The 27,752-nt window shown below is 42.9% G+C and overlaps 1 protein-coding gene across 2 annotated transcripts in view; it reads left to right on the plus strand.

The window, feature by feature from the left end:
• The window catches only part of TRPC4 (transient receptor potential cation channel subfamily C member 4), a 273,160-nt gene that overhangs the window by 189,639 nt on the left and 55,769 nt on the right, over nt 1-27,752 (plus strand). For both annotated transcript variants that reach the window (XM_087957134.1, XM_026675498.2), the window contains 2 exons: nt 5,711-5,906; nt 22,325-22,519. In XM_087957134.1, the coding sequence (XP_087813260.1) occupies nt 5,711-5,906; nt 22,325-22,519 (391 nt within the window). The remainder of the gene's footprint in view (nt 1-5,710; nt 5,907-22,324; nt 22,520-27,752) is intronic.

The raw sequence follows: 27,752 nt of genomic DNA on the forward strand, positions 1-27,752 counted from the left end.
TCCCCCCAAAGTATGCAACCCTTTTGCGTAAAGAGTTCAGTTTGCCGGTTCCGAAAGGGTTTGAATTGTTCGCCGCCGTCGCTTTCCGGCCACCCTTTTCCCACCCAGCTCAAGACTCGCGCCAGTCGTTTGTCTTTATTAGTTTCCCTGGCAATGTCTGACGTGGTCAGGGGTGGGTTGGGTAATGTCTCTATGTGCAGGGCTGATGTTGTGGGTGCCGCGTCGTCCTCCAGGTTGGGCAGGGGGGAGTGGCTCAACGCGTCTGCATGCGAGATGTTCTTACCGGGGCGATGTGTTAGCTGGTAGCTGTAGGCGGCAAGGAACTTGGACCACCTTGTCATCCTAGGTGACAGTATGTCCGGGTGGCCTTGTTCCCTGCCAGTATTCCTAGCAGCGGCTTGTGGTCGGTAATAATTGAAAAGGTCCTACCATAGAGGTACTCGTGGAACCTCTTCACGCCGGTGATGACCGCAAGGGCCTCTTTGTCCAGCTGGCTGTAGTTCCTTTCCGGTTTGGATAGTGTTCTTGAAAAGAAGGCGATGGGTGCTTCTTTCCCATCCGGTAGCGTCTGGCTGAGGATGGCCCTGACACCAAAGGGTGACGCGTCGCATGTCACGGTTAGCGGTAGGGTCTCACTGTATTGGATGAGAACTGCGTCTGATGTTAGCAGGTCTTTTGTTTGTTTGAAGGCGTTTTCCTCCCGCTTCCCCCAGGTCCAGATGGCTGTTTTGTCCAACAGCCTATGCAGGGGTTCCGCCGCAGTCGCCTTTTGGGGCAGGAAAACATTATAAAAATTAATAAGTCCAAGAAAAGCCTGCAGTTCTGTCTTATTCCTTGGTCTAGGGGCTTCTTTGATGGCTCTGAGCTTTTTCTCTGTTGGGTGGATTCCGTGCTTGTCTAGGAGGTACCCCAGGAATTTGACCTTTTCGGTGCACAGCTGACACTTTTCTTTTTTAACTTTTAGCCCAGAGTCTTTGAATTTTTGTAACACCTCCCTTAGGTGGCTTTCCAATTGGTTTTTATTGGTAGCTGACACCAGCACGTCATCGAAGTAGGGCACCACCCCCTTGATCCCTTGGAGTAGCCTTTCCATCAGGCTCTGGAAGACCCCTGGTGCCACGCTGACTCCGAATTGGAGTCTCTTGCATCGGAACGCCCCTCGGTGGGTTACGATGGTTTGCACCTCTGCAGTTTCAGCATCGACTGGCAGTTGCTGGTATGCTTGCACCAGGTTGAGCTTCGCAAAGACACAGCCTCCCCCCAGTGAGTGCAGGAGGTGCTGTACCACTGGGACAGGGTAGGCACTCTGCTGCAGCGCGTGGTTGAGGGTGGTCTTGTAGTCACCACAGATCCTTACGGACCCATCCGGCTTGATCAGGGTGACTATGGGGGTCTCCCACTGGGCATGGTCAATCGGCTCTAAGACCCCTTGCACGATGAGCTTGTCCAATTGCTCATCGATTTTGGGCTTGAGCGCGAAAGGCACTTGCCGCAGTTTAAGGCGGATTGGCACAACGTTTGGGTTTAGATTAAAAGAGATCGGGGACCCCCTGTACTTGCCTAGATCACCATTGAAGACCTCTTGGAAGTCCCTCACGAGTGTTGCTTCCCAGTCCACCTCGGCGACGTGGTTGACGCCCATCACCTCAATTCCCAGCGGTGCGAACCATTGCAATCCCAGCAGGCTTGGGTGGTCTTTGTCCACGATGGTGAGCGGAAGCACCTCGGTACACCCCTTGAAGGTTATTTTGAAGTGTCCAATTCTGACTACAGGGATGTGGTTTCCCTGATAGTCCTTTAGGGTCAGCTTTTGATTTTCTAATTCGCGCCAGTGGATGGTAGGCACCAGGCGTTTGATTGTGCGCCAGGAAACCATGGAGAGGTAGGATCCAGAATCCACCTCCATCTCGCATGGTTGGTCTTCGATGCCTACCTCCACGTGCACCTTCCGGGCGTTGATGGTCAAGGAGTGGCCGATGATGACTGTCTGATGGGTTTCCTCTCTCCACCACGTCTCGCTGAGTTGCTTGTTCCGACCATCCTGGCTCCACTGGCTCTCGGCGTGGCAGTCTCTGGTCCTGGGGGGGTGCCACCTCATCGCCAGGGGCTGCCATCTCGTCGCCGGGGGCTGTGGTTCCTCTTATTCCGGCACACCTTGGTGATGTGCCCCCGCTTATCACAATGCTGACAGATGGCAACAAGGAATCGGCATTCTGAGCGGGGGTGGTCGCCTCCGCAACTGGCACACTGGAACCCCGACTTACGGCCTCTCCATTCCCGCCGATCTCATTCCGCCTGTAGTCAGTGGTTCTCCTCCTCGTCCTCGGTTTCGGAGAAAGAGTTGATGTCTCCATGGTGGGTGGTGGTGGTCGTCCTGGGGCTTGCTTCTTGGTGTTTCTCCAGTGCAGGGGTCGCTTCGATGGTTGTCGGCCGGTCCGCCGCGTTCATCTGCCACATCCGAACCGCTGACTGCTTGGCTGCTTCGGATGCAGTCCCTTCGGCGATGGCCTTGGTGACTGAGATGTCTTCCCTCGCCATCAGTTGGCTTTGAAGAATGGGGTCCCTGAGCCTGAGGACCACGCGGTCTCGTAGGGCCTCGTCCATGTCGGCGAAGCCACACATGCCCCCCCGCCAATAGAATTCGTGCCTTCTGATGAGATTGGGCATAGTGGGGGCATAGTGGCACCGCAGCAACGGTTCGAGGTCGGCCCAGTCCATCTCCTTCATGTCGGTGGGTTTGGCTAGGGCTTTAGCCATCTTGAACACTGCGGGCCCACAGTGTGTCAGGAACACAGCCCTTTTTTTCTGCCCGTTGGCATCTTTTAGGTTGCTGCTCTCGAGGAACATTAGGAATTGGTCAATGTATGATTCCCAATCCTCGGCAGCCTGATTGAAGGGTGCGGGTGGCGAGGTGCTGCTGGCCATCTTGTCAGTCGTTTTGTGCCGCTTCGCCACGTGCTTGGTTGGTCTCTTGTCTCACGATCCCACCTTCGTCACCAGTGTTGGATCGGGTAGATTGGTTCCCACAGAGACACGAGACCAAGTGTACATTCAGCTCTTTATTTCAGTATACAGTCTTGTCCAAGATCTTGGAGCCACGGCAGCCCTTCATATAGGGATTGCTTGCGGCTTGGTGGCCAATGACAGGGCTTTGAATCTCCCGCGATCAGCTTGGCCAATCGCGATTGATTCTTAGCGCGCCAATCACGGCCATTCAGTTGACCAATCGGGTTGCGGTCCGTGTGGACCAATCAGGATTCAGTATTTGGAGTATGCTAATATAGAACAGAATCAACTGTAACTAACTCTAATCAAAGAGAAAGATCTGACCTATTTTTGAATTCATTTATTTTTCACTTGCTTCTCCTAGCTCAGAAAATGTGGTCCTAATCTAACCTGTTTTCTTGCTGACAGTTATAGATAAATATTCAGAGTCTCTTTATGTACTGTATTTTTCGGTATACAAGATGCAAACCCCCAAAAAAAAGTGGGTGGAAATGTCTGTGCGTCTTATATAGCAAATGTTGCCGAAGCCCCACCCACCAGTCCTAATCTAACCTGTTTTCTTGCTGACAGTTATAGATAAATATTCAGAGTCTCTTTATGTACTGTATTTTTCGGTATACAAGATGCAAACCCCCCAAAAAAAGTGGGTGGAAATGTCTGTGCGTCTTATATAGCAAATGTTGCGAAGCCCCACCCACCAGTCCTAATCTAACCTGTTTTCTTGCTGACAGTTATAGATAAATATTCAGAGTCTCTTTATGTACTGTATTTTTCGGTATACAAGATGCAACCCCCCAAAAAAAAAAGTGGGTGGAAATGTCTGTGCGTCTTATATAGCAAATGTTGCCGAAGCCCCACCCACCAGTCCCCACCGTTCAGTCTCTGCCTCCCAACAATTTGCCTCCTTGCAGCAAAGAGCAAACAGCCTGGTCAGCTTCAGCACAGCCTGATTAGCACAAGCAGCTGATTGTGCTAATCAGGCTGTACTGAAGCTGACCAGGCTGTTTGCTGCGAGGAGGCAAATTGCTGGGAGGCAGATTTTTTTTTCTTGTTTTCCTCCCCAAAATCTAGGTACAGTAATTTCTTTTCAGAATCTCATTGGAAAGAATAAAAAGAAAAGCCCACAGACAACATTCAGTTCCCAGGGTTTCATTTGCTACCTTTAGAGCCCAACATAGTGAATGGAACAGAAAATTTTAGATCTTATTATTATTATTATGGAGGTGTTTGAGTGGTTTCAAAGACTTACCAATAACAGTCCTTAAACTATTCCACCTCCAAATCAGGTGGATTTGTTTCATGTAATGTATAATGTGTTGTTGACCAGTTTTGCTCTTTAAGTCTTCTGTTCACCCACTAAAAAAGGATACAAATACTTCAGCCCTTACCAACTATGATTAATTTATTAGTGTAAATGAAGCAGAGCAGAAGGAAGAAATGATAGGCTGAATATTGTAACTTGGCTCTGCTTCTATTTACTATACTGATGTTTAGGAGGAAGGCACAAAAAGAGACACTTTTAGAAATTGTAATGTACAATGTTAAAGTTGTTTTCATTCAGGTTCTCTATTACTACAGAAATAAAATGCATTTTAGACAAAAACGTTGATAGTTTTGGGTTTCGGGATATCACGCAGAGATCCTTCACTTTTGATTCTTTTAGCAAATCATCAGGTGGAATAAAAAAGCCAGTTGGAAAGTGACTGCATTACTCTTACAGGAAGATTGATTTGAGTCAGACAACAGTGATGGCTAATATGAAATGGTGATCTATATACTATTAAAAATACTACTTTAGTTGTTGTGATCTTTAACTAGGCAAAACAGTGCATTGTAAGGCAACAATTTTTGAACCAATGTACCTCAAATGGACTAAACTATAGAACATGTCCAAAATTCAGAAGCCATGGCTCCTAAGGGTAAGAAATATGGGAAAGGTGTGGCTGCTTTAATGCTACTGGCTTCTAATGTACAGCTGCATTGTTGCTTTAGTCACATGAGCTTCATTTTTAACATTGTGACAGTTTCTGGCCAATCTTGCAATCTTTTGCTCCTTCCTTCACCTAGCAGCAGCCATTTACCTGCTGGAAGGGAAGGTGATTTCCAGTGCTCCCTGCGATTCCTACAAGAAAACTCAATGGGGAAGTTAGCAAGAATTTGGAAGTTGCTTCTGCCCCTTTTTGTACATCCTTGGTCATTCTGTTTCTTTGTTTAGGTAAGGACAGATATCTGAAACAATGACCTATACTCTAGTCATGTTTAAATATTATTTTTAGTGTTGTGAAAAACTACTGCATTAGCAATATTTATCCAAAATATGAAAGTTGATATTCTGTTACTGATTTTAGCAGCGATAAAAGCAACCTGGAACTAGATACTACAATAAGTATCAGTCTGCCATTAATATTGGCAATTCACCATCCTGTACTTCCCTGCATTTTGAAGTACAGCCTGCATCATATTCTTATATCATCATCCTATGCATTTTCCTGATCAAGAGCAACAAAATTGGCTGTGAATTTGTAGAGAAGAACTTTCTGTTCTTTTTCACTTTATCTAATTGAATTGACTTGTTTAATTTATGATGAAAGAATGTTTTATTTTAAAGCAATAGTTACATTTTAATACTTTGTATCTGTAGGTCTCTAGGCACCTGGAATAAGTTGTGGTAATTATTTTTGCTGCTTTTTTGTTTGTTTTCTAGCTTATTTGAAACCCTCCAGTCACTATTTTGGTCAGTCTTTGGACTCATCAATCTGTATGTGACCAATGTTAAAGCTCGACATGAATTCACTGAATTTGTTGGAGCCACTATGTTTGGCACCTACAACGTCATCTCACTGGTGGTCCTGCTTAATATGTTGATAGCAATGATGAACAATTCTTACCAGCTTATTGCTGTGAGTACTTAATATTTTGCCTTTTATTCTGAAATAATGTTGACAATGAATTTTTTGTATGTTTACAATTTTAGATTTTCTATCTCCAGAAAAACAAACATCAACTTACTGCAAATTCCAGAAAGTATACTGAGCGTCATAACTCTGTTTGTACATGTATATCCAATACAATCCAACACTCAAAGTCTAGTATATAAAGAAATTACTTTTCAAACCAAAATATTCCTACTAACCAATAACTGTTTAAACATATCAAACTATGCTTCTCCATCGCCAAGAATTTCCTCAGTCCCGATAACTTGCTTAATTTCTAAATGTTCCCAAACCTTGACTTCTTAATCTGCATATTTTATTCATATTCATGTTTTATCCCTAATGTACCAATAACTTGTCCATTCTTTCACTTCTTTTTCTGACAATTTCTCCATTACATTTTAAACTTCTATTATCCGCTTGCTGTATTATTGTGTCATTTTTCTTTTTTACTTTTGATTTGAATTGCAGTAAAACAAATGCTAATTAACAATGAAAGGACATAATTTTCTATAGATGTTTGCTCCCTTTAGTGATCCACACTTTTACAGTCCAGATGTAGTAACCTTTTTTTTGTCTCTACAGGCAACCCTTGCTTACTGACTGCCTCATTTAGTGACCATTCCAAATGAGGATAGTATAACAAACTAGCCCATGCATTTAAAACTGTCATATAATCCTGCAGCCACATGATCACCATTTGGGTGGTTCACAACTGGCACGCATTTACAACTGATGCCAGGGTCCCATAGTCACATGATTGCCAGCAGGGGTGTCAAACTCAGGGGAATCAGATTTGGCCTGTGGGGTGCTTAGATCTGGCCTGTGGGACTGCCCTGGAAATAGCAAAGAACCAGCCCACAGTGCCTCTGGCAGCAAAAATGGAGCTTGGGAGGGCCACAGGCAGCCCTCCTGATCTCTGTTTTCACTGGTAGAGGGTTGCAGGAGCCACCGTAGCAGGTGAAAACAGAGCTTGGGAGCCCGTTTTCACTGGCAGAGTGCTCAGGCCACCATAGGCGGCCCTGACACGAGTGACATTGAGCTGGCCATGCCCAACCTGTCCACATCAACCATGCCCCTCTGAGGTCAAACACAACCCTGATGTGACCCTCAATGAAATCAAGTTGATTGCCAATCTTGTGTTTCACAGCCAGCTTCCAATAAGTCTGCAGGCTTTACTCCAAGGCCAACGGAGCCGCCCTCTCAATCTCTGTCAGCTCTTGTTCCAGCTCATCTTCCCCCACAGATTCAGACTCCAATCCCCATTGGAGTCTGACACGATACATAGTCATACTTAGTGACCATAGCCCTTAGTGATGCAGATGCTGGACGCAATTATGGTTTTTAACTAAGGCCTACCTGTTTTTTCAATTATTTTACAGCTAAATATATATAGGTAGTCCTTATCTAACAGTTGCTTAAAGACTTTTAAATTACAATGAACCCATTGCTACATACCCACTGTGCAATATGACTGAATTTTGGGTGCTTATAAAATCATAGGGCTTTTCCTGACTTCATTTGCTTCAGCTACGACCAGGGTGGGCTTCAAAAATGTCAACAACAGGTTCTCTGCCTGGTTGCTGGGTGGGTGTGGCTATTGTGGGTGTGGCCTAGTCAGCCTCCTGCACCACGGGGGGGGGATGTTTTCACCCTCCCTGGGCTCTGGAGGCTTTCCTCAAGCCTCCAGGAGGATGAAAACTGCCTCCCCAGGCTCCAGAGGCCCTCAGGAGGCTGGAAATGGGCCTATTTCCAGCCTTTTGGAACTTCCAGGAGGTCTGTTTTTCACCCTTCTCAGGCTCCAGAGGCTTTCTTCGAGCCTCTGGGAGGGCAAAAACGGCCTTCCCCGGGCTCTGGAGGCCCTCTAGAGGCCAGAAATGGGCCTCTATTCTGGAATTTCCATCTGATTCACTGCAAGCGGAACTGTTTGGGTGATAGTTCATCATGGATAGGATCACCATGGCTCTATGAGATGGATAGAGCAGACTAATTGGACTCTAGCGGAGTCGAGGAATAGAGGCAGTTGGTCTGTGTCCCCATCGAATGTTCCCCTGAATCAGGGTGGCTCGTTCAGTCCTGCCATTCCAACTTATGGTTGGGCCCCATCTGCCTGTGCCTGGAGCGCTTGGCAGTTTCTGTCAGCTCTGGCTTGTGAAGGGGGTGCTTGCAGGTTGTCTGCAGTGCAGGGGAACCACTGGCGGTTGCCTCAGGCTCAATTCCCTCCTGGCGGGTGGACAAGGAGGCTGCATTCTTCCCTGCCTCTCCAACTTTGGGTGGGCATACATGTGCGCCCCACAGCTCCTCTGTGATTGATTAGCTTAGCTAAATTTCTCAATTGCTCCAGGGATTCACTTTGGGTCTCAAGTAGGAACTTTGGGGTTCTGATCTCTTCCCACTCCTCTTCCATTTTAATCCCTCTAGCCTGCTTATGGGTTAAAATGGTAACCTGGCTGTGGGAACTCAACCTCGGCTGCTTAAGGGACTTTTTTGCATCAATACTCATCCCTTTTCACTTTGGTCATTGAGGCAGGCATTCTATACGTCTCGGTTTCCATGGTCACTGATGGCTGCACTGGGATTCTGACTTGGCTGCTGGTTCCTGGAGTTCTCTGACTTGAAGTAGGGACTACCTCTTTCTCTGTTGCCAGGAGCAGGCTTTCCTTGGTTCCTCTCCAAGCACCCCAGGTATCAGAGAACAAGTAGAAAGTCTGGGGCTCAGGAATCCCGGTTGTTTTTAATGTCAGGATTCCGGCAATTACCCCAATTAAATCATGAGTCTCAAGCCAAACTTCCAAAACCTCAAAGGATTTATTGGGAGTTAACATATCAGCATGACCTGGATGTTGTCGATTCTGAGACTGAGACACGTAATTCACTGTCACCCTTGACCCTGGTTTTCCCCCACCCCTCTGGGTGTATCATAATTCATATTCTTCAACGAAACACGTCCATAGCCAAGAGTTATCAATCATGTTCTCCAATTAGAGATTTGCGTGGCAGAAACTTGGGTCGCCTAGTTACAATCTCTGCAAAATATGAATGGAACAATTCCAAACTGCTGCACTGCTCTTTCAAATCCCCCCCACTTTCTGTTGGCAACTATAAAAAAGGCATAGAAATGTTTTATGAGTTGACATTCGGCTCCCCTCATTTCTTGAAGGTGACCTGTGCGACACAAAAAGAAAACAAATTTATTGCAGGTATAGGACTTAGGGTTGCGAACCCCCCCCCCCCCAGGTTTGGTTAGATTTTCTGCATGGAAACTTGCTACAAGGTGATCAGCTTGGATGTTCCTACTCTACTCAAGATGCCTCTGATAAGGGGTAACCCTTCCATTTGATTAAATATTGGAGTTGTCTCTTGTGCCACCTCATATTGAGGATTCGCTGCACTCATAATGGGTTTGACAACCTATGACCATGGGGTCTGGAGGCTCACAAGGTAGGGGCCTCAGGGTCGATCTGGCCATGGGTTTTAAGAGGCTACTATGGAATACTGGGTGTATTTTCCCTCGCAATCAGGGCAACTTCAATTGTACCATGACTGGGTCCAGATCACCATGTTTCTCCCACTTTTCGGCAACCCCACTATAAAATCCATTGCAATCTCCCATGGCCCCATCAACTCCGCTACCATTGGTAGTGGTCTTTGGGGGGCGTTCCTGGTCATTTTTTCATCACGCCGCAGATGGTGCAACCCTTCACGTAACTGTCCACATCTTTCTTTATGCTGGGCCACCAGAATTGCCTCCAAGCTAAGTGTAAAGTCTTTAAGAACCCATAGTGGTCTGCTGGTTTGGTGTTGTGGCTCCTCTGAAAGACTAGGGTACGTAGGGATTCTGGGATATAGACTTTTGTCCCTTTCTCTTTTTGTTAAGATGTGTTGATTGTCCCGAACCAGCGGTCTGCTAGCAGTTTGGTTTTTAGTTTCCTAGTTATGTCATCTGTGGGTTAGTCTTGCCAATCACAGCATTGTCGTCTGGTGATTACTCGGGCAGCTATTTGGTAGTGGGGATGATTGCGTTTACGACCTCCTCCCTTTCGCATTTGTACGGGGCATGTGGGAGAGAGCATCAGCCAGAAAGTTTCTCCCCTAGGATGTGTTTTAGCATGAAGTTGAATCAGTTGAAGTATTGAGCCCAGTGGACTTGTTTGGGTGATAGTTTTTGTGGAGTCCTAAGGACTTCCAGATTTTTATGGTCAGTCCAGACTTTGAATTGCCTCTGCCTCCATTCCAGCAGGTGGCACCAGGTTTGCAGTACCCATCTCACTGCGAAAGCCTTTTTTCCATGCAGCCCATTGCTTCTCTGTGTATGTGAGCTTGCAGGAGGTGTAGACGCAGGGCTGTAAGCTTCCTTGGTTATTTCTTTGGAGGAACACTGCTCTCACTGCCACATCACTGGCATCCGTTTGTATGATGAAGAGTTGTTCGGGGTCAGGATGTTTCAGTACCAGTTCTTTTGCAAACAGTTCTTTCAGTGTTTCAAATGCTTTTTGGCAGGTTAGGTCCCACTGTAGGGGTTGCCCCAGGTGGGGTTTCGTTCTTGGACTCCCTGTCTTTAGAAGGTCCATCATGGGTTTGGCAATTCTTGCAAAGGAGGGGATGAATTGTTGGTAGAAGTTTGCAAACCCTAAGAAGCTTTGTAGCTGTCTGCAGGTGCGAGGGGGCTGCCAGCCCAGAATGGCTTGTACTTTGTCTGGGTCCATCTCTATGCCCTCATTGGAGACTCGGTACCTAGGTAGTCCAACTGTGCATGGTGAAATTTGCATTTCAACAGCTTGATGTATAGGTTTGCTGCTGGAAGTTTGTCCAGTACCTGGTGGACTAGGGTTATTTATTTATTTATTTTGTCAAGTAATTATTAGATAACAGGTATAAGTATAAACATGGTTATGAATACATGAAATTGATACAAATAAGAAAAAAAAGAAACAATAGGACAGTAAGCATATTGGTGCACTTTTGCACGCCCCCTACATCTCTTAGGAAAGGGGTGAGGTCAATAGTAGACAGTCTAAGGTTAAAGTTTTGGGGGTTTGGGGAAGAAACCACAGAGTCAGGTAGAGTATTCCAGACATTGACCACTCTGTTGTTGAAGTCATATTTCCTGCAATCAAGTTTAGTGTGGGTTTACCTTGAGTTTGTATCTATTGTGTGCTCTTGTATTGTGGTTGAAGCTGAGGTATTCTTTGACAGGTAAGACATTGCAATAGATAATTTTATGTACTATACTTAGATCAGTCCTCCATCGTCTCAATGTAGATGAGAAGTAGACAAGAACCCCCTTATAGAGATGTTCGTGTAGCACCTCATTTATTAACTGTATGAACACTGCCAGGGGCCCTATAGTCCAAAAGGCATGACTTTGAATTGGAAGCTCCCTAGGGGGCAGTTGAACACTGTTTTCCATTCATCTCCTTCCATGATGTGGACTCAATAGTATGCTTCTCTGAGATCTAATTTGGTAAAGACCTTCCCTTTGGTCAGGTGGGATAGCATGTCCTTCATGAGTGGGAAGGAATATACTGTAGATTGTGTACACACAGTCCATTGATAGCCCTAAAGTCTACATAATCTCATAGTCCCGTATTTTTTTTCTTTGAACAGGACTGGGGCTGCAACCTGTGGCTTGGCTGGCTCGATGAACCCTCTTGCTAGGTTTTTGTCTCTATATTTGTGCATTTCTTGCATTTCCCAGGGCATCATGCCATACATTTTGGGTTTTGGTAGTTTTGCCCCGGGAATGATTTCTATGGTGCAGTCTGTCTCACGATGGGGAGGTAGGATGTCACACTCAGTCTTGCTGAATACTTCAGTGAGGTCCTGATATTCTCTTGGGATCTGTCCGGCCTCTGGGGTTCTCGCAGAGGTGGCTGCCAGTTGTTCTGATGGGAGCGTTCCCTGCATGGGCGGTGCTTCTATTTGATGGTGAGGAAGAGGTTGGGGTCCCTTTGCTGCCCCCCTGCCACCAGATGGTTGGGCCCTACTTGTCTAGCCAGGAAAGTCCCAGTATGACTGCATCTGTCATTTTGGGAGCCACTACAAATCGAATTGTTTCCCAGTGATTTGCTAGCTCTAGTCAGAGCTGGTTCAGTTAAGTGAGTGGCATAGGCTCCTCCCAGCAGGGAACCATCTACTTGTTCTAACTGTAGAAGGTGGGCCAGCTTTTTTGCTCTGATCCCCAGTTTCAGGACCATGGTTAGGTTGATCAGGCACCTGGTACAGCCTGAATCTATTAGGGCTTGGAAAGTCCCCTGAATTCCTGTTTTTGGGGCTGTGAGCCATATTGGGAAGATGAAAGGGGGAAGGTTCACTCACCATTGGGTTGTTTTTGCCTTCGTCCTCGCTGTCATAAGAATCCAGTGACTGGACATCATTGTCTGGGGTTCCCCCCTCTTCGGCTGGGTGGGGAGGGACCTCTGCAGCCTGAAGGGCCTTCTGGGATGTTATGCCCTGGGTGGTGGTTTCGGCCTTGGTTTCGAATCTGGGGTTGCGCATGCTGCTGCCATGTGCCCTACCCCTCCACATCAGTAGCATTTAATTGGGCTTTGTGAGAGGGATAGTTTTGGGGCAGATCGTGGTGCTGTGTTGTCCTGTTGGCTTGGTGGTCTCTGGTCTGGTTGCCCTCTGTCTCTGGTTCCCGTCGACTTTCTCATGTCGCTAGCACATAACGCCTCATTGACTTTTATGGCTACTCTGAACCACTCAGAGAGTCAGTTCAGGATGTCCCGATAGGCAGTTGCTTTGCTAATTTGCTTGTCCAGTCTTGTTCTAAAAAAAATAAACCAGCATCCACTCAGGCAAAAGGGGTAGATTCCCACTGATTTTCCTGAATTCAAGGATGTGTTCCTTGATCGATTGCCCTCCCTGCTTTAGGTTGCTGCACTCATCTTCCAAATACAGGTCATCCTCTGCCTCCTCAAATCTGGCCTCTAGCAGTCATAGGAAGTCATATGTGTCATGTAGTTGGGGGACCCTTCTCTTGTGGAGGGTTGCTAGCCATCCTCTTGTTTTTCCCACTAACCCCTCAGAACTGGCATTCACCGTGGCTCTAGGGGAGGGGTAGAGGTGTCCATAGCATTCTAGGTGGATCTCAGCTGAGTCAAGGAATAGAGCGAGCTGGTCTGGGTCCCCATCAAATTTTTCCCTGACCCAGGGCAGGTCATAGAGCTCTGCTCCACCCTTCTCCTGTTGCCTTCTGTAGCCTGTGGTCGAGGTGGCTGGTCTTCCTCCCCGGCTCTTGTTTGCACAGGAAGAGGGGGATGCCTGCTGCATGGGGGAGGATCTGGTTGCTGCTACTGGCTCTTCCGCTGTTCCTGTGCTGGACAAGGGACCTGACTGCCTCCAAGGAGGGAGTGGATTCTCCATCACCATGCTGAGAAGAAGTGTTCAGCTAAGACAATGCACTTTCTCCAGCACGACAATTGGAGAATCAATTTGGATGGGACATACCAAAGCCTGGCTGTCCCTATGGGTGGGAATTGTTGTGGTCCCGAGTCCCTCTAGCTACATGCACTTGTTGAAGCACCCTCCTAGAAAGGCAGCCTCAGCTGAGGCAAAAGTGTCCAACTTATAGTGGCGCAAAAAGGGAGATGGTGAGGACCATGTTGCCACCCTGCAGATTTCTTTAATCAAAGCCATGCGGCTGTAGTCGTAACGCTTTGAGTAGAGTGGGCGGTTAATCATCTGGGGACCAGAATAGACTATATCTTGTAAGCCTTTGCAATACACACCCTTATCCAACAGCCTATGGTCGATGAAGTGACCTTTAAACCTAGAGAGGAAGGTTGGAACGAGACAAACAGTGATTCGGATTTATGGTGAGGTAAAAGTCCATTTTATAAACCAGTGTAGAGCCCTTCTTACATCTAGAGTGTGCCATTTGTGTTCCAGTGGATGAGAAGGACCTGGACAGAAGTTTGGCAACACTATCCCCTGGGCCCGGTGGAACCAGGAGTAGATCTTGGGGACAAAGGAGGGATCTAGACGTAAAACCACCCTGTCTGCATAGAAGGTGCAAAGTTCCTCTCAAATGGAGAGAGCAGCCAATTCCAAGATTTGCCTGGCCGATGTGATGGCCACTAAAAAGGTGACTTTGAATGACAGATATCGCAGACTTATAGACCTGAGAGGCTCGAAAGTTGGTAAGGTAAGAGCGTGTAAAACTTTAGACAAGTCCCAAGTTGGATACTGTATGCAACATGTAGTTTTAAATTAACCGTCCCCCTAGAAAGGAATGCACTACTGGATGGTGCGCTATAGATTCCAAGTCCCCATAAGTCAACACCGAAGACAAGGCAGCCACCTGTCTCCAGATAGCGTTAGGGGTTAACCCCTTGTCTAGATCCTCTTGCAAAAAGTCTAGGATCTGAGGGATGGAGACTGACGTGGGATCCAGACCCAACTTAGCACACAACTGCAGAATGCTTTCCAAGTAGAATTATAAATTCTGTTGGTGGAGGGTCTCCTGGAAGCCTGTATTGTTTGTATCACCTTTGTTGAAAAGTTGTCCCTTGTCAGGATCCCCCTCTCAAGTGCCAGGCGGTCAGTTGGAGCCACTGAGGCTTCGAGTGGACCAAGACCCCCTGGCTGAGAGACCCCCTGTCCTGAGGGATTCTTGTTGAGGTAATTCCCCATTAGGAGAATGAGCGCATACAGGGAGACGTATGTGAGAGTAGTGTTTGAATAATACGCACACAGCACACAGATACAATGTACAGTAAATGTAGGTTTTTACTTCCAGAAAGGTTTAAGCAAAGTTCAAAATAAGCAATCCAAAGTCATTCATAGGTAAATCAGTCAGTTTTCAGTCCATGGATAATCCAAATATCAAAGTCTAGTGTCAAAAACAGTTCAGTATCAGACTTATATCAAATCCAGGAATAACAGTCAACTAGGAAGAATGGTAATACTCTCCAACAGAAGGAAAACAGAGACTCACTGCGACTTCTTCTGAAACTAAGACCAAACAACCCTCGTTTCTGGCTCCATCTTATGCCCATTTGAGAAACCACACCCAATTACACTTTTAGGATTATCTTAAAAGTATTAAAATGTCTATCCTGGTTTATATATTGTCCAACCCAAATAGCTGTTAGGTGACTTACATTCCTAACATTCTCCCCTTTTGGGTAGGACAATATATACAACCTTACATTCTAAGTCCATAATCTTCACAGCAAGCCTTATGCTTTATAGAGCCTTGGGCCTTTGTAAAATGATCTGCTATATTGCTTTTTTGAAATACAGTATTTCAGTTTAATCATCTTACTTTGCACACATTGTCTCACATTTAAATATCTTAAATCTGTGTGTTTAGTTCTTGTTTTAACAGCAATACTTGAAGCCATCTGTATTGCTGATTGATTATCTTCGTAAATAACAATAGAATCTGTTACATTAATTCTCATATCAATTAGTAGTTGCTTATACAAAACTAAATCTGTACATAATAAAGACAAACATGAGAATTCAGCCTCCACTGTTGACAAATTTAGATGTTTCTGTCTAATAGATCTCCATCCAATCAATGCTTTTCCCAATAATACTACAGTACCCGATGTAGATTTTCGTGTATTTATGTCTGTAGCAAAACTTGCATCAGCATATGCAGTTAAACTCAGTTCATCTTTAGGCTCCAAATACAATGCATAATGCATTGTTTGTTTCAGATATCTTGACACACGTTTAGCAGCTTGCCAGTGCCTTTCAGTTGTCTCAGCGTTAAATCTCGCTAATTAATTAACACTGTATGCAATATCTGGCCTTGACCAATTACTGAGATAAGATAAACTACCAATCAAGGACTGATAAATGTTCTTATCAAAAACAGGACTTTGTACATTACTATGGTTAAACTCCTGGCTCATTGGTGTCTTACAAAGTTCCATTTTAAAACTTTTTAATAATTGGTTAATTTTATCAGCTTGTAAGATTTTGTATCCTCCCCTAGTTCTATCCATCTTTAAACCAAGATATTGTTTGATTTCTCCTAATTGTTTTATTTTAAATTTCCTCTCTAACAGTGAGATTATTTTAGTAGCTTCTTGTTCAGTTTTGGTGATTAATGCTATGTCATCAGTAAATAATAGCAACAATGAACTTACACCATTACTTTCTCTTTTAAACAAACATGGATCAGCCATGCCAGCTACAAAACCTATCTTAGTTAATTCTTTAACTATACATTGGTTCCACTCATATCCTGATTGCTTCAAACCATAAAGATTCTTTTTCAATCTCCAGCAATCAGTTGTATTATCATTTTTGAGACCTAAAGGTTTATTTAAATATATACTGTGTTGCAATGGTGCATGCAGATAAGCTGTCTCTACATCTAAATGATTTACAATGTATTTCTCCTTAGTTGCCCACACTAATGCTGCCCTTAATGTAGTAGCCTTCAGACTAGGCGCAAACACCTCATCATAGTCGTTTGCTGTCTGATTGAACCCTTGTGCTACTAACCTGGCTTTAGGGGTAACAGTCCCATCCATACCTGTCTTAAGCTTATATATCCATTTACATCCTATGGCATCTTTACCTGGTGGTAACTTAACATTTTCATATATCTCTAACTTTTTTAATGATTCCAGTTCCTTATCCATTGCTTTCTGCCAAGCAGCCTGATCCTTAGCAGGATACATTTTTAGTTCACTATAATTACTTGGAACTGTATTCAGTTGACATACAACACCAGCCTGATATCTATCAGGTGGTCATGTTACTCGGGTTGAATGTCTTGATAATACAGGGCTTACTGGTGGACTCACTTGTGCCATCTGCTCCTGTTCTCCTACCTCCTCCTGTGCCTGTTCTACTACTTCCTCCTGTGCCTGTTCTTCCTCTTTAATGGCTATTCGTGGTTTACTTAATTCATCTTTAGGAACTATTTGGGTGTCAATAATAATATCATTGCTGGATTCCTGTTCCAGTTTATCCCACCCAACATGCTCTAGAAATTTTGCACTAGCACTACAATAAACATGAGCTGCGCCTTGATCCCAGAATCTAAATGATCTATGGTTGGCCTCATAACCTACAAAAAATAACTTCTTAGCTCTATGTTGCCTTTTCAGTCTTACTTGTGAGGGAATATGCACCCATGCTGGAGCTCCAAATGTGTGTAGGTAACTTAAATTTGGTTTTCTGCTATGCCAACGAGTGAATGGCAATTCTCCAGTTGTTGTGTAAACTACATTGTTTTAAACATCCTATCATTACCTCCCAGTTTGGGAAATGTGCCAGGCTGGTTCCACTGCCTCTGAACCACCTCAATAAAATTTTGGGGTAGGGGATGTTTTCCTGCATAAAAATAGGTTCAGAGAACACAGCCTTATAGTCCCAATTTGGGCCATGGACCTGGCCTTATGGAGGAGGGACTTAAACAGCACAGGACGAAAGAGTCCAGTGAAAGGGGGGTCAGAGGAAAGGTCAAGGTCATCATCTGAGAACCCTTGCTCCCCTCGTCAACCTTCTCTAATACTGATGCCCTGCTTCTGATGCAGACCCATGTGCCCACCCAGCCTCTCTAGGATATAGATACTGATGGGACAGCTGTGGAGGGGGCTCAGAAGTTACAGAAGCAGCGCATCTTCCAAGTTGAAGAGTGGTGGCTACTCCCTGAGAAATAGCCTGTGAAATGAGGAATTTAAGTTCCTCAGACAGACCAGATCCCTGCCTGTCTACTGGGTGGAGCCCTGCTGCAGTGGGCTTAAAAGTTGCCTCAGGGGTAAAGGCCCTATCCCTAACCAGAGGTTCAGCTACCTCTGTTGCCATGCAGGCAAAGGGAAACTGTTCTGCCTCATTTTGACTGTCAGTTGGAAAAACAGGAAACTGCTCCCTATCACCCTCTGGTGACCAGTTAATGGGAACTGCAACACTAGTCTGCAAAGCTGGTGGGGGGGGGGGGCAGTCTCTGTTAATGAAGGAGATGCAATACTTTAATGCTGAGCCTTCTTTTGTACTCTGGATATCTGCTTCTCCGGGGCCTTCTGTCTTCTGTAGAAATCTTTTTCTTCAGCCCTTGATGGTTTTCTAGAGTAGATAGCCTTAGCCTTAAGCTTATCGGCTGCATCTTGGCTGGCTGATCTACCTCTTCTGGAGCTGGTTTTTTTGCTGGGAGCAGATGAAGAGGCTTCTTGCTCTGCCATGCTGTCAGCCAACAGAAGCTGTTCGGCCATCTTAACAGCTTACTTAGTCCAATAGAGAAGCTGCCCTGCCTGCAGAAAAATGTTGTTGTCCTGATCTTTTTGGATGGCAGTTGCTCTCTTGTTGGCAATTGCTCTCTTTTAAATATGGGGCTAATTAGGGCTAGGCTGTGTGGTGGCAATACCAGCAATTGGGGTAGCCAGCCCACTCCTCCTGTAGCCACAGCTCTCCTAAAGCTGTCTAAATCCAGGAAAACTGCTCAAATAGTTTGACAGCTGAAAACTCCTAAGGGGCTTCCCAACCAACGCGCTCGCTTCAGATGGTAAAATACCATGAAGCCGCAAAAGCCGCAATGTCGGAATAGATAAAATTTCTGAAAAACAGCTGAGAAGCAGTTATGGCGCTTCAAAGAGCGGCACCTGGGGGAGTTTCGGTTTGTCGGCTTCATGAGCGGTAGGGATTCGAAGCTGCGCGATCCTCGCCGCTAGCCGTTTTGGGGCTCCGACCGGACGGGTGCGAGCAAGGCTGCCCTGCAGGGGTAGCTGAAGGTAAGGGGATCCGGAGGAAGGGTTTGGGGGTGTTGCAGACCCCCTCCCTGGTGGCAGAACCCCTGTTACCAGGGAGTGCAGCGGCGGTCCGTAATACGCCGCCACAAAGAAGTTGACAGCCGGGCAAGTATGCGCAGGAGGAAGAAGAGAAAGTTATTGAAAGTAAAAGTTCTTCTTGGTCGACCCAGGGCTTTGAGATTTATCTAATTTAATTCTGGAAAAGATGGTTTTCTGATGATTTCTTCCACAAGAGAAAAAAAAAAGCGGCTATTTTGAGGTGCTGAAGGGAAAGTTTACTCTCCCCCCGACGGAATTAAGCCGGAAGGGAGAGGATAAAGAAAATATATAAATTTGGATCTTGTTGGAGGAGATGCCTTGAAGACTTGAGGACAGAAATACAATCTTAATAAGGCTTTAAAATATAGACTTGGATTCTTTTTTTTTTTTATTTGTTTGATACCACCCTGGAAGAGGAAGGGGAATTTTGGCTTGCTTGGATTTATTGAGGATTGTGGATTTTGGGATTGTTTTGCCTTTCTCTCGGAATATTTGGTTGGTGTAAGAAGAAAGAGGAATAAAGAAAAGAAAAGATTTATTTATAATGGCTTTCTTTTGAAGACCTGAGGGATGAATATGAGCAAACAAAAGCAACCTGCAAAGATGGCATGGAAAAAGCTTTTCTATTTCTAGAAATGGCGCTGGTCAATTACCAACAGACAATGGAACAGATGGAACGGAAGAAGAACAACAAGGAAGAGAGCGAAGACGCCATCTTCATTGAATCCCAAAACTTATCTAAGGAAGAAGGAAGGAAGAGAGCAAGGAAAATGAAGGACTTAAGATCTAAAAAACATTTGAGAAAGAGAAAAATATGATTCAAAGTAAATATAATGATAACAAACAAGAGAAAAGGGAACACAACAGAGAAGGGATCCCAGCAAGGTAGAGGTTAGAAGAAGAAGGGGGTAGGAAGATTTGGTGGGGGAAGAAAGAAAGGGAAAGGCGGGAGAAAAGCCTCAAAGCTTTAAAATTGGATGGGAGAAGAGGGATTTTTTAGAGACAAAGGATGAAATATAATTTTCTGTAAGAAAGATTCTGCTAAGGTACAGAAGATGGTATTGTAACATTTATATTTGAAATAGTAAATTAGAATGGTTTAAGATTTAATAAGAAATTAAAATGTTGAAGTTTTTAATAATGATTGATTTTTAAAATGTAATAAAATATCGAAGGAAAGGAGGATACAATGTATTTAAACATTTTTGGTGGATAGAATGTACCAAGCAGAACCAAATTGGGTATTTGTTATGCTGAATGTTAATTTTACTAACTTAGGGGAGGATAGAAAGGCATCATACTCTGATTAGTGATTTCAGGAGAAATTTTTTTTTATTATAAGAAGAGATAGAGAGATAAATGAATGGGCAAAAGATACAAATTTAATGATTTAATTAAGATGGATTAAATAAGATAGAAATGTGAAGAGTGATATGTGCTATTATTTTAGCCCATGCAAAGAGAGGTAACTGGGGCCAAGGTACTTTACTAAAAGATTTTTATGTTTGTTTGTGTTTGTTTGTGTTTTATGAGAATACTGGGGAAATTATTGTAGAAAGACAGGGAAAGACTTAATATGTAATGATTTGTTTGTTGTTGAAACTTTTAATAAAACTTGTTTTAAAAAAAAAAAAAAAAAAAAGAGCGGCACCTGGGCTAGCAGTGCCTCAGGTGAGCGGTGGGTTCCTTCACGCAGGAGATTACTCCCCTTGAGTCAGTGAGGCTTGGCTACAAAAGAAACAGCCTCTTCGATCGATGAAAGAGATAAAAAAACAAAAGAAAGCTTCCGTAGCACTATAACTTGCCAGCACAAACTATCGGATTGGAAATTCCAGCGTTTCTACCCAAAGATTTGCAAGCCAATCTTTTGCCACGTCCCCATGGGGCAAGACTGAGTTGTGAACTGGGGAAAGTGACAGTGACAGAGGGGCGTGATAAAAGATTAAGGACTCAGTCTCCGGGCAGAAAGGCATGTGTCAACTCATCCATGGATTCTCCAACCGTTGTGCTGGAGAAGAGGCTGGGCACCCTGGTAATGGTGATTAATTATGAGAATCGACTAGCTGTCAGGATTCCGGCAGTTACTCCAATTAAATCATGAGTTTCAAGCCAAACTTCCAAAACTTCAAAGGATTTATTGGGAGTTAACATGTCAGCATGACCTGGATGTAGCTGATTCTGAGACATGTAATTCACTGTCACCCTTGACCCTGGTTTTCCCCCACCCCTCTGGGTGTATCATAATTCATATTTTCCAATGAAACACATCCATAGTCAAAAGTCATCAATCATGTTGTCCAATTTGCGCGGCAGAAACTCGAGTCGCCTAGTTACAATCTCTGCAAAATATGAATGGAATGCACTTTCAATTCCAAACAACTGCACTGCTCTTTCAAACTCCTCCCCACTTTCTGTTGGCAACTATAAAATGGCCATATAAATGTTTTATGAGTTGACATTTAATTAGTTTTGGGAGAGTTGGCTTGATGTCAGGGTTCCAACCAGTGCCTTAATGCAATTAAGAGTCTCAAGCCATCTGGCAATAAAAATCCAATCATTTATTAGTAGCGCCATGTCAGCAGTACCTAGTTGAAGCCAACTTTGACTTCACCCCCTTTACGCCTTGCCTCTGACCCTCCCCACAAAGCATGTCACCGAGTCACATATCCCAACAAGGTAATTTCGCGGGTTGTAGAAGTCACTCCCTCCAGGCATTGCTGGTATCCCCGGAGATGGCCTTGACTTGCTCAGCCAGAATGCATCTTTTTCTCATTTTCTCAGATTCAGAATAATGTCAGCTGGTGCTCCATTCAAAATCCAAGAAAGAAACACTTAGACTCCATTAATTAGAGAAAAGATATCTTTTACTGGAAATCAAGTGGTAGCATCAAAGGAATTCTGAATCTGAGAAAATGAGCGCGTAAATCACACACATAACTATATATCTATATCTATATATCTATATCTATATTATCTATCTATCTATCTATCTATCTATCTATCTATCTATCTATCTATCTATCTATCTATCTATCTATCTATATCTATCTCACTTCCCATAACTATGTCTCCCCTTCTCTCCCCCCCACCCCGCTTACTTATTACAGCCGAAAGTTGTAAAGCAAAGGAAGGAAATCTTGAAGGCTGACATTATGACTGAGGAGTAAATCCCTTGGTGCAGCTGTGAGCCGCAATTTCCCATCCCCCCTGCCTATGGCAACTCAGGAGCAGGGCAAGGAAGCTTCATGAGTTGACAATTATATACATTAAATAGAAAAAAAATCACAAAAACCGCATTGTAAAAATACATATTTAGTTTAACTAAATATTTCCTTTGTCTTATTAGTATTATGGTTAGTCACATGATCAATCAGACATTTAGACTAGAGTTTGTATTTTTATCCATCTATTGATTCATTATTATCATTTCACTTTAAAACATAGCAGGTTTTAAGCATAAGAAAAGGTGATGGGCAGTATAAAAATCAATATAGATGAATGTTGGATTTCAATTCTTCTGCTATCTTTATTTCTAATAGTGTTATCTTTCTATCTTTCTACAACAATAATAATTCAATAAACCTAATCCAGTATTAGATAAAAATGTGTTTTCATGTTTTATATATTTAGGATCATGCAGATATCGAATGGAAATTTGCTCGTACAAAGCTATGGATGAGTTACTTTGAAGAAGGAGGAACTTTGCCTGCGCCTTTCAATGTCATACCAAGTCCAAAATCTCAATGGTATTTATTAAGATGGCTGTGGAGACGACTATGTAGGCAAAACATTAAAACAAAACCTAAAAGCTTTGGAACCATTGGGGTAAGCAAAATTGGCCATTTCCTTCCTTATCCTTAATGAGAACAGTTAGTGGTAACATCTTACCTACAGAGGCTAGAAGAATGTATATTTCTGCTTTTTGATAATGCTAAAAAGTCTCTTAAATAATGGGAAATTAAAATGAGATTTTTGCAAAGCATGTAAGCAACTGCCCTGGGTCCACACATAGAAGTACTATTCAAAATATAACTTTTCATTTTTATTCAAGATAATGAAAATAGTTAAAGTATAACTCAGGAATTATTCCAGACTATTTTCTGATAGTTGGATCATTTGATCCATTTGACTTGTACATGTAATCAGGATATGACTCACTGACATTGCCTTTACCTTGCTTGGATTGGTTGGATAATGTGACAATTGAAATATAGATGGAAGGCAGAACGTTTTTTTAACTTCAACATTGAGAAATTCTTAGACAGTTAAAATTCTTGATATTGCCTTTCCCCCATTTTAAATTCCATGGCCTTGAAGCTCAAAAAATATTAAATAAAGAGAAAACTCAGTAAAGTCTTCACCCTCATGTTATGTAGTAGTAGTGCAAATTCAGTACACCTTATAAAGAAAAACTGTGGCTCTTTGTAAATGCATCATTTAAATAGATCTTGTTTGGAATTTCAGTTAACTTTTTCCTCAGCTAAGCAATGAAAGTCATATCCCTTTCCCCATCCATTCAGTTGTTTTTTTCTTCTTCTGTTCAATCATGTCTGATTCCTGGAGATGTTCCTGCAATTTCCTTGGCAGGGTTATCATCGCCTCCTTCTTGGGCTGAGAAAAAGTGACTGGCTCAAGTCATGCAGCTGGCTTTGTACCTAAGGCAGGACTAGAATGGATGGTCTCCCCGTTTATAGCCTGATGCCTTAACCACAACATCAAACTGGCTTCCACAATTCAAAACTATATTACTTCAATTATTCCAATAATTTTCCAACAAAAGAACAACTGGCCCATTCAACATACCTCATCCATGCTTTGACCATGAGATACTTAAGGCTAGAGATTCCGAGAATCAGAATAATATAAAAGCAGCACAGTAGTCCTATCAGTAATAACACAACACATCATTGGAAGAAGTTCATTAGAAGAATTAAATAAGCAAGCACTAAGAACTACTTACTATGGATGGAATCTCTTTTTAAATCTTGAAGACTTAATTGATTATTAATTTTATTATGGTCATAGTCCAGAATTAAAAATTAAAACATTAAGATGAAATGAAACAGAACAAGACATATTAATATATTCCAGTTACTGATGAGATCATCAATGGGCAGCCAAAGTTTGCCTAATTTTACAGACAGTATAGCAGAATGTAGCTATGATCAAGTAGACTGTTTCATACTGATCTGATAATAACAGCTTTACATAAAAGACATGAGAATTTCCCAGGTATTTTATCAGGCAGTGGTCTAGGGCAGTGGTGGGCCATGAGAAAATTTTGGTGGGCAGCAGAGAAATCTCACCCCCAGAGCACCCCCCCCCCAAGCAATTAATCCAGGCTGCACAGAAACACAAGTCTGCGCTGCCCACATGGTCTGTGCGAACCCTCCCCACCCACTCACTCCTTATCCGGCAAACTTGCCTGCTAAGTTGCTATTTTTCCTTTGTTCTGCTGTTCCAGATTTAGATTAGATAGGAAGCAGGAAATGGTTGGACTTCTTGCTTTCTAGCTAGTCTTTAGATCTTCGGCTCTGCTTTTAAGCACAGCCGAACCTCCCTTAGGACTGAAGGTTTGCTTGCAAGCAAATTCAGTGCAGACTCATGGCAAGCAAGTTTAAGAGACCGATGGCAGATAGATAGATCACTGAATGATTCTGTGAGCAACTCAATCTGCCTGCTTTGCCTGATTTTGGGTAAAAATTGCTCTTTTTTATAAAAAAATCAATATTTACATACATGGTGAGTTAATTTTGTGAGTTTGCTTGCAAGCAAATTTTATGTGACAGACTGAGCTAGTCGATGGCAGATAAATAGATCACTGAATGATTCTGTGATTCTATGAGCAACTCAATCTGCCTGCCTGCTTTGCCTGATTTTGGGTAAAAGTTGCTCTTTTTTATAGAAAATTCCAATATTTATATAAACATTTATAATATTTACATAAATATTTATAATATTTACATACAAGCCATGCCCAGCCAGTCACATGACCACCAAGCCACACCCACAAATTAGGCCACACCCACAGAACCAGTTAGTGGTCCCTGGGATTTAAAATTATGAGTTTGGTGGTCCCTGAGGTCCAAAAGGTTGGCAACCCCTGGACTAGGGTACAATATAATAGGGTATGAGCAGTGATTTTAGTGGCCCCTTTCCACAGAGGCACAATATCAAATCATATGGGACTTTTTTGTATCAGATCTCCAGAACTGCTACCAGAATGGTGTTACAGTGTGCTAGAGTTAGTTCCCTCCAAAATTTAGAAATAGTTATATAAACGTCTTGCTGGTTTATGGAGATAGGCCTGACTGCTCAAGAAAACATTATTGGGTAGAACAGACAGGTCTGGTTAAATTTTATGCTCTTTAATAAATGCACTGAGTCCACACTCATAGCCCCAGTAGGAACTCCTCCATCGAGAAATCTAGATATTGGAGTTTAGTCCAAAAATAGTACTAACCCATTCTGATTAACCTCCATTAGGAAAGAGTTCAAACCAGCAGGAAAGAACTACAGTATTTTAGCCAGTGTTGCTATTATGCAAGTCTGTGCACCTGTTTCAACCTTAGCCCTTCCTCCTTCCTTAGTACTGCCTTTGGAATACTGGGAAACTGAATTAAAAGTAGGGCAGAGATGGAACTCCCACTTCTTTTTTCCCCCTCTAACCTGTTAACATCACTACACTTGTGTAAAACTAGGCATTACACTTGTGTAAAGGAGGCATTATCTCAAAGTCAGAGACCCAACTATCCAGTATCAACAGCTTATTGTAATTATAGTTTGAACTAGTTTATGAAGAGAAGGGTGACATGATAGTTGTCTTACAATATTGAGGGGCTGTCACAGAGAAGAGAGGGTCGGTCAACTTATAGCACCTGTGGGTAGAACAAGAAGCAGTGGGTGGAAGCTCATTAAAGAGAGGTCATACCTGAAACTAAGAAGAAATGTCTTGACATGAGAACAATTAATGAATGAAGCAGTTTGCCTCCCAGAGTTGTGTGTGCTCCATCACTGGAGTTTTGTTTTTTTTAAGTTTGGACAGTCATTTGTCTGGGATGGTATAAGGTATTTTGGGCAGTAGAGTTCCCTTCCAACCCTGTTCTGTTCTGTTCTGTTCTACTCTACTCTACTCTACTCTACTCTAATGCAGCCAAGATCTACAATGAGCAACTTAAAGTCCTGTTGATTTTCTTTAACACTCCACCAACACGGTCACGACCCAATATAAAGGGACAAATCACTTAGAACAGCACAGAGCACTCAAAAGCGTGTTACTTAAAATTATTTATTCCAAACCTGGATATTTTAAATAGAGATACCCAAAACAGCATTTTCAATATCAAATTTATTTAATCTCAATCTGTTCTGCAATCTGAAGTGTTTTTGTGCCTAAATAGGTGCTGGGTGTTTTTAGATTTGCATACATGAAGAGAAAATAATGCAATTATTTTTAAACATTTAACCTGAACCACCTATTCCATTCTATGTTATCATTGAATGTTTCCTCAAACTACAATAAAAGCAGATTGCTTGATTTGCATATATTAGAGACACATATTAGATGAAGACATATTTCAGTTATATGGTTGTTTTCCTCATTGTCATTAGTACTTTTTAACAAATTGATGGACAACAATGAGCAAAATCGTTGGGTTCTGTCAAAGAAAAATACAACACAATATAAGATTTGCCCATCTCCAACATTAGATAGCATCTACCTTTCACAAATTCTATTACCTTGTTTTCATTTAAAATGAAAGAGATTGACAGAACAATCACAATTGTAGTGCTGTACATTTATCATAAACCATATAAATTTTCCAAGGAAATACCTTAATAATGGTACTCCCTGTACTTCTTCTTCTTCAATTATTCACATCCTCATTGAAAGTCTTTTTCTAATTTTTTATTTCATTCAAAAAGTTAAAACACAAATCCCCCCCAAATGTTAACAACCAGCAACAACAGCAAAAACAAAAATGGACAGAACAATTTTAAAAATTGTGCATTAAAAAGGATAAAAAACAAAAATACATATACATATATTATCAGAACAGATATATGTTATCAAGACAGACTAAGTCAGATACACACTTCAATGGATAATTAGAACTGCAGAAAAAACCTCAAATTTATCCACTCTTTCACCCAAGTAAAGAAACTAAAGAACTTATAATTGACTTCAGGAGGAAGAGAGGTGTACATTTACTATTGCACATAAATGGCGAGGAGGTGGAGAGGGTTGTTAATTTTAAATTTCTGGGCACTTATATCTTGGAGAACCTCTCATGGACTATGCTTGTGAAGAAGGTACAGAATTTGTACTTCCTGAGAATGCTTAGGAAGATAAATCTATCTCAGCATCTACTTCTGTACTACTACTGCAGCACCATTGAGAGTGTTCTGACCTACGGCATTCTTGTATGGTATGGGAGCAGCTCTGTAGCAGACAAAAAAGCTCTACAGGGAATCATTAAAACTCCCCAGAATATCATCGGGCTCCAGTTACCAGGCCTGGATGACATCTTTGCTTCTCCCTGTTTGAGGAAATTGTACAACATTCTCAAGAGACTCTTCCCATCCTGCTTACAATCTTTGTGAACTGTTGCCTTCTGGCAGAAGATACAGATTAAAAGTCAGACCACACATTTTCTGAACAGCTTTTATCCCAGAGCTATAATTGCACTTAACAATGAATTTAAGGACCACCATCAGTGAGCTGTTGGACAATATTACTTGGTCTGTTGTGTGGATGCTTGCGTGTTTTTAGAAGGCGGGGAATTTTGGCGGTTGGGAGGGGTGTTTGGGGATTGTTATGTGTGTGTGCGTGTTGGGTCTGGTCTCTGGGTGTTACGTGAGTTTCGTTGCATGTATACTGTGTATATATGTACAATGACAATAAAGAATTCAAATTCAAGTAAGTGCAGAAACCTGGTAGTAAAGCTTCCAATCTGGCAACCCCAAACCCCCATTTTCTTTAGATTGTTGTAGCATTCTTAGTCTCATTCTTGTTCTTTTCCCTAGCCATATATAATTCAAGATCATTTTATTTAGC

Source organism: Notechis scutatus, chromosome 2 (assembly GCF_049901735.1).
Source record: "Notechis scutatus isolate UNSWTSFEM ecotype Mainland chromosome 2, rNotScu1.2, whole genome shotgun sequence".
NCBI lineage: Eukaryota > Metazoa > Chordata > Lepidosauria > Squamata > Elapidae > Notechis > Notechis scutatus.